At 43.9% G+C, this 7502-nt stretch overlaps 1 protein-coding gene across 2 annotated transcripts; it reads left to right on the forward strand.

The window, feature by feature from the left end:
• The first annotated feature begins 1317 nt into the window (after window positions 1-1317).
• Window positions 1318-5628, forward strand: LOC117751854 (platelet glycoprotein Ib alpha chain). 2 transcript variants are annotated; one of them, XM_034568849.1, is made up of 7 exons: window positions 1318-1620; window positions 2223-2318; window positions 2417-2608; window positions 3067-3162; window positions 3302-3478; window positions 3874-3946; window positions 3983-5628. In XM_034568849.1, the coding sequence occupies exons 1-7, from the start codon at window positions 1462-1464 to the stop codon at window positions 5206-5208; spliced, it is 2019 nt and encodes a 672-aa protein (XP_034424740.1). In that variant the 5' UTR covers window positions 1318-1461; the 3' UTR covers window positions 5209-5628. The 2 variants fall into 2 exon arrangements, with proteins under 2 accessions (XP_034424740.1, XP_034424739.1); XM_034568848.1 differs by having other exon boundaries at window positions 3874-5628.
• The last annotated feature ends 1874 nt before the right edge of the window (window positions 5629-7502 follow it).

Below are 7502 nucleotides of genomic sequence, written 5' to 3' on the forward strand. Positions count from 1 at the left end.
AACCAATCTCAGGCTCTACCTGCAGACAACATGACGGCAATAAAGTGTCGACAAACACGACTCCACTCGTGCTTCACTGCTCTTTCTGTTCACTTCCAATCAGCACCGGCTTCCTGTGGCGAAGCAAATCGCAGCGTGGCTTCAGTTTTAAGCTTGTGTGTGTGTATGTGTGTGTGTGTGTGTCTGTGTGTGTGGCCCAGCTTCAGTGGTAACATCATCACAGGGATTTTTTCCGATTTTCTATAACTGTTTTCACTTGCTCTCCTTTATCTCCCACATCTGTGACAGTCATTTTTCACTATATCAAACATAATCTCACACATTTGTGTTTGTTAAATCTTCCTCACTCCATCTGTCAAACTCTTCATTAATATGACGAAGAGTTTTTATGAAAGTTTGTTGGTTTGTTCTCTGTCATCGGCGAAGATGGACACGGGTGAATCAGAGGATGAAACATATTTGATTCACTGTCCCTGTGGAGACAGTTGGGGTATTTTAACACTAGGGGGCGACTGTGGTAAAACTACAGGGCAAATGCACAGTTAATGAAGCTTTCACATTATCATGTAAGAACGTTTCAATTTAACATTAACTTTGATTAGTGTAATTAAAACATTTAAAATGCAAACAATTTGACAAACTTTGAGAAAATCTTTATTTTTTTCACTTGATTTGAAAACACTACAGATGCTTTGTTTCAGTCAGTCCAGTTGTTAAAGAGTTGACTCGAGCTGATTTTAATTTTCTTCTTTCAGAAGCGTAATAATGACTTTTATTGATTTGTATATACTTTTTGTTATAATTTTCGTTCTTCTCTCGTCTGTCCAACATCTTTCTTTCATTCAGCTTGAGAGCAATGCATGATATTATAGGCCATCATGATCATGATCACTAATGACAATATATATATATATTGTCTAGTTAGTGATCATCGGCTGTTCCACCTTCATAACTTCCGGGTTGTGTCGGGGGTGCTCTGGAGTCAGTCTAGAACATCGACTGTAAAATAAGTGAAGCCAAATCCATCACCCTGGTGTCTGGCTGCTGTATAGGTCATACGCCCCTTCCTCCTCCACGTTAGAAGATGGGACATGGACCAAAGATCAATGTAGACGGTAAACATTTTTTTCGTGCAGAAGCAGGTTTTATTAATAATTTTAACTGTTTAGCTTTGTTCATTTAAATTCTTTGAGGACTACCGTGTGAGCGCCCACTAGAGAAACAGCAGGCATATTTGGTACAGCAACATTAACAAGTGATATTTGTCCATGATGCATTGTGGGATACTGAGTCTCTGTAGGTGTAATAATTCCCTGGAACAGCTCGACAGAGTATGAAGCGTCGTTGTCGGCAACAGACTCTACTTATCTCACTTCCTGTCTCCGCAGCTGTCAATCAAACGGATACTTCCTCAGCTTCTCCTCACTTGGACTCAGTCAGTCGTTCAGAGTCTTTCTCACCATGCAGCTCGTCCTCCTCCTCTGTCTTCTGTCCCACGTCGCCAGGGTTACAGCTGTGGCAGGTTGCCACAGTGACAGGGACAAGGACCACCGGCCCAGGATGAACTGCACGGCAGCCGGGTTCAGCGCCGTCCCGGCGGGATTCGAACCCACGACCAAGGTAAACACAAACAGCTGCTGCAGAGAGAAGATCATGTTTCTGTTGTGACTTCCGAGAAGAACAAAATATTTAAAAGTTTAAATATTTCAGGAAATTCAGTCTTTAAAAAGAGGTATTAATATTCAAAAATCAATACTAATATTGATCCAGTTCTGATGTATTTAGTAAAAAATTACATGTAAAGTGACAAACACTGTGATCAGAGAGAATACAGTCTTATTACGAGAACAGATGTTGTAATTAGGAAAAGATCAAATGATTATTTAAAGAAACCGTTTTCCTCAGAGGAAACGTGGAACAGTTTTAAACATCCTGAAACAGACAACGACCACTGTGCGATCTTATTTGTCAATTTTACAACAATCGTCTACAATTAAACTTAAATTTTACACAAAAAACAACAGAATGAATGATGATGTAAAATGACAAAGCGCGATTAAACCTTCTGCAGCTGTGAGAAGATAAAACAAATTTAAAATGTCTCATCCCTGATTGGGTTTGAGTGACAGGAGGAGACCACAGCGGACGCACGAGCTTCCTGCGTTCGACTGATAAGACGACAGAGGACAGGAAACTGAATATTTCCTTCTCTCCTTTTTTAGGTTCTGTTGTTTCCTAGGAACCTGTTCTCCAGTGTGCCCTGGTCCTCCTTCAAGATTTGTCCGGACATCTATGAGATTGACCTCACAGGCAACCAGGTGTCCATCTGAGTTATTTTTTATCAAACTGAATGAGTAACGTTGAGGCCACTTCATCAGTATTAAATCATGAGTTTCATGACGTCTTGTGTCTCCAGGTTCCAGAGGTGACACCCAGCGCCGCTCCCATCCTGCCCACCCTCAGTGTTCTCCGACTGGGGTGGAACCACCTCGGGTCCATTCCTGACGGCTCCTTCACCGCCTGTCCCGCTCTGACCGAACTCTACCTGGACAACAACAACATTGACGCTCTGAGCAACCACTCCTTCTCTGGACTCAGTAAACTGGAGGTCGGTGAATTAGCATATAAGCATGTGTTATCAGTGTGTTAGCATGGAGTACAATGACCGTTTTGATCACCTATCCATCCATCCATGAAAAGACACGTGAAGATGTTTATTTCCAGACTCATATGAGGTCACTGTCACCTCTGACCACAGAAATCTAATCAGTTCATCTTCTAGTGTAAGTGACAACTCATTCAAATTTGATCCATGAGTCTAAGTTCACTTTTGAGCCAAATCTGAAAGGCTTCTCTCAAAGTGTTCTAAATATAATGTGTGGTCACGAGGGGGAAAATAGGAGTTTGATCACCAAAATCGAATAAGGTCTTCTTTGAGTCAAACTTAATATTTGTACCAAATTTAAAGAAATTCCCTCAAGGCGTTCATGAGATATCGTGTTCACATAAATAGGACATGTAGATGACCTGAAAACTACTAATCAGAGTTGTTCTGTCGCCTTTTAGATCCTGGAACTGTCGTCCAATCATATCAAAGTGCTTCCCGAGCTCCTGCTCCACCCTGTTCCAGCCATAGAGATCCTGTGCCTGGAGATCAACAAGGTGAGAACACACACCAAGAATTCTGGAAGTATGTGAGCACAAAGTTAGAGGTGGACCAGGTTACAACAGCTGTTCATTTTCTTGCCTCTAGGGGGCGATTGATGGTCTAAAACTGCAACACGTGTCCTTTTCCTTTTAGATCAAAGTGATGCCGGACAATTGGTTTAGCACGAAGGAGGAGGTGCCGTACCTCTATCTCTCAGCCAATCCCTGGGTCTGCTCCTGTGACATTGGTTATTTGCACGGATACATTGATGACTATGCCAACGTCTACGTCCGCGATGGTATAGATATCACTCCGGAACCAGAAAGTGTTGTGAGTTCCACAAACAAATGAGTAAAGAAAGATGCTGTGACAAGAAGAACATGAATGTGTTGCTGTTCAGCGGTCGACTCTTAAAACTGTACCCAAGCTTTATCGAGTTTGTGGTAATGTCGCCATCTGTTGTTCATATGAGGACAGTTCACTCCAGGTAAATTAGCTCCTGTACGTTGGGGTCTTGTTGAACATGATTAGGTGTGACCGTTAAAAACAGTTTAACCTTCGATCAACGTCGTTCAAACCTTGAGAGAGATTGTACCTCAGGACTGACGACAGACATTCACGTATTTTGATGATGTTGATGTCGCTGTGACGCATGTTTAACTTCCAACTGGATTTTGTTTTGGTATGCTGTGACTGACTTTGCGATGGTTGTTGTGTTTTCACAGATATGTGATTCTCCCCAGAGGCTCAAAGGTCAACCACTGATGAGTCTTAATGAGTCTGATTGGTGTCCGACTGGTGAGGACGAAGTAACCGACTCTCTTTACGGGTTCCATGATACTCCCTCGACTGTTACCAGCATTTCCTCTTCTCCTGCTACTACTATCACTGCTGCTGCTACTGTCGAAACCACTATGGTCACGTTACAACTCCACACAGTGTACCACAGAGTAGTCACATCGTCCTGGTACCAAACCTTCACCAGTTCTTTTGAGTGGTCGAGCATTTCGGAGAAAGATCCTGGAGTAAGGGATTTATCTTTTGGGTCACATCTTCCTTCTGAAAGTCCTGCGAGCACGTCAACGGCTGCGCCCATGAAAGCTCGGACAATTGAATCCGTTCCTTCAACTGTTACATCAACAACTCCGAAACTGCAGCTAATCACGGCCACCGCCCCCACTGAGGCGGCAAACACCCCAGTCTCCCCATGGGTATTCGACAGAGCTCCAGGTGGTGAACGTCGTGGTAGAATTGGTGCTGTCGGAGCTGCAGGACTGTTCTGCTTCTGGCTTTTTGCAGTGTGCGTGCTGCTGTGCGTTGTGTCGGTGGTGTGCATACTGGCAACTCTGGCGAGGTTGGTGGACTGGTACAGGAAGGTGTACAAGCCTCTGAATGTGGCTCTGGCAAGACGGGGGGGGGGAGGTGGTGAGGGAGTGAGGCTGTTAACGTACAACAGGAGGGAGGAGAAGGAGGTGGCAGGAGGAGTGGCAGGAGGAGGAGCAGGAGGAGGAGGAGGAGGAGGAGTGGTGGCACTGTATCGCTCCGTTCTGTTTATCCACAGGGAGGAAGAAAAAGCTGTGGAGAGGGAGGAGAGAGTGAGCGAAGGTGAGCGGGGAGGACGAGGAGGGAGGGAAAGACTCCTCGTCACTGTGGAGCCGACGGGAGAAGAAGTGAAGAGAGAGGATGAAGGAGAGAGAGGAGCGATGGAGGAGAGGGGGGTGTATCGGCAGACTCTGTACCGTCTGTTGAGCAAAGAAGAGGCCATATCCGGATGGAGGGATGTGATGGAGGAGTGTCGGGTCCCTGCAGAAGATGGAGGCGCAGGTGGGGGAGAAGCTTCTAGGAAGCGCTACAGTGTGATTCTAAGGGAGGAGAGGGGGGAGGCAGGGGGAGGGAGGGAAGAACTGGAGTGGGTGGTGGGGGGGTGGGAGGTGAAAGGAGGATGGGGAGGTGGAGAAGGGGCGGGGCCGAGGAGCAGCTGGGGGGAGTGGCTGGCCAACTACTTACCCAGCATGCCCTGGGGGGTGACCATGCCTCCTGAAGGGGAGGCAGCTCAGTGACGTCACATGACTTCATTATGATTCATGTTTATTTCATGTCACATAAAACGTTTGTTGATGCACATGTGACGTTTGAGATCGTGAATATTATTCGTCTTTGAAACATTTAAATTTCTCCACAGCTGCAGGTCGATGAAGACGAGTCGATCGTGACTTTTCATTTTTTTGTTTCTGCTGATTTGAGTTTGTTGACTGTTCTTCTTTGACATAAGCTCTGTCTCAATTCAGAGGCCGTAAACCGTGATGACCGAGCCAAAATGAGACGACCTAGTTTTCTTATTGCATCACCAGCTTGTCCCGCCCTTACAGCTGTCACTTAGCAACAGAGCTACGGACGGAAATATTCTTTGGTTGATTAAAACTGTTGAAAGAGATGTTTTTGAATAGATAAGCTGTTCGGGTGATGCTTTAAAAAATGTTTTAATAAATTCTTCTGACGTTTTCAGCTCACTTTTTGCCGCTCATTACCTCTTCAAATTGGGACAGTCTAGTCGCACCGCTGGGACACAAAGCGTCTTTAAATGCAGCCTCTGAAGCGTGCGGCCCTGAATTGAGACACAGCTATAGACTGTAAATAAAGATGGAAAACATGATGGCTCCTAAGTGAGGCCAAATCATCTTGATCGCCTCCTGGTGGCTGGCTGCAGTATAGGTCATAAACTCCGCCTCCACATGATGACACAACACTTTAACCACAAGGAAAAGAAACATTTAACCACTTTGTGTTAAACAGAATAAAGGATATAAACACCTTCGAACACCTTCAATATTTTGTCTGACTTATTTCTTTATTTCTGCGGGGTCCATGTTTTCTGTTTGTGTTGTTGCTGTCCTGTCTCCGGTGTTGTGATAACGAGCATCTTGTCAGGACGTAACCTGATATCTGTTCACTCTAATTTGGTAAAGTACTGAAATGCATCTAGTTTTATGGTCAGCATGAAAGTTGGACCAAGAATCTGATCTGTTGACGGATCCGTGTTGTAATAAACTCATATGTTCATGTAAGGACAACTGATCGGGTTCATTCTGTTACTCACCACATTGATCAGCGTTAGGATCTCTCGTGAGACGTCTGTGCATCACATAGTTGAACCTGACGTCCGCACCAATCCACAGTTTCGGAGACGTTTGAAAACTTCTTCCAACATTATTTCATCTCATGTTTTTAAATGTTTGTGGTTTCTGTGAAATCTGTGACCACTTTGTTTCCGGAGCAGAAACCTCAAAGTGATGTTTATCAGCCACAAAAAGACACAAGACACGATGAGTTCACACTGAGCGTGACGTCCTGTCGTCGGTGAGAAGATCTTAGATCGTATTCTCATTTAATATGATGTGAGATGATTTAACGCTGTAGACGTATGTAATAATTCACACGCGTGTTTATTTTGTTTTTCTTCCTCTTGATGTTTCATCTCTTCTTCATGGTTCAGGGCCTTGGATGTTGTGATGGGAGTCGACCAGCAGGAGGCAGCAGATGCTCACATCAACACAACCACAGACTCTTCACTGAACAACATGAAGAACAATAATTAGTTGCTTCATGATCACAAATCAAAATACAACACAGCCACATATTACATATCAATTCTATCAAGCTTTTATTAAAATAAATTTAAAACACAACCTTCACTAGGAAGCAAAAATCTGACTTTAAACTTATCACAAATAATGTGACATTAAAGATGAGATTCATTAATGTTCGGTAAGATAAGATAATCCTGTATTTGCTGTATTAGGACAGTTAAAAAAATTAATTTGGCCGAGCAGGTGGAGTTGCTGCTATTTTTAACTCCAGTCTATCAATTCATCCTAAACCTGAACTAAGCTACAACTCATTTGAAAGTCTTGTTCTTAGTCGTCCACACCCATCCAAGAAATACCAACAGCCAATCATATGTGCTGTAGTTTACCGTGCTTCCCTGAATTTTTATCAAACCTAGTCCAAAAAACAGATAAAATTATTATTGTAGGTGACTTTAATATTCATGTTGACAATAATAAAGATAGCCATAGCGTAGCATTTATTTCAATACTAGACTCAATTGGTTTCAGTCAGTGTGTACACCAACCTACTCATTGTTGTAACCACACACTTGACCTTGTACTATCATACGGTGTCAAAATTGAATATCTAATAGTACTTCAGTGAGCTCCAGGACCAGTGCACCACCTCCACAAGCCCAGTTACAGGGCCTCCAGCCTGGACACACACACCCTGAGCAGCCCCCGGTCTCCACTGGACCACCTCCACTGGCTGAGTGAGTGACCTCTGACTCTGTGCATGATCTGTG

The sequence above is a fragment of the Hippoglossus hippoglossus genome, chromosome 18 (assembly GCF_009819705.1).
Source record: "Hippoglossus hippoglossus isolate fHipHip1 chromosome 18, fHipHip1.pri, whole genome shotgun sequence".
NCBI lineage: Eukaryota > Metazoa > Chordata > Actinopteri > Pleuronectiformes > Pleuronectidae > Hippoglossus > Hippoglossus hippoglossus.

Bases quoted from the DNA above. Each gene is read 5' to 3' on its own strand.
- LOC117751854 (XM_034568848.1), top strand. From the start codon at position 1,462: ATGCAGCTCGTCCTCCTCCTCTGTCTTCTGTCCCACGTCGCCAGGGTT. The intron at 2,319-2,416 runs GTGTCCATCTGA...TTGTGTCTCCAG, and splicing joins TTGACCTCACAGGCAACCAG to GTTCCAGAGGTGACACCCAG. The intron at 2,609-3,066 runs GTCGGTGAATTA...GTCGCCTTTTAG, and splicing joins CTGGACTCAGTAAACTGGAG to ATCCTGGAACTGTCGTCCAA.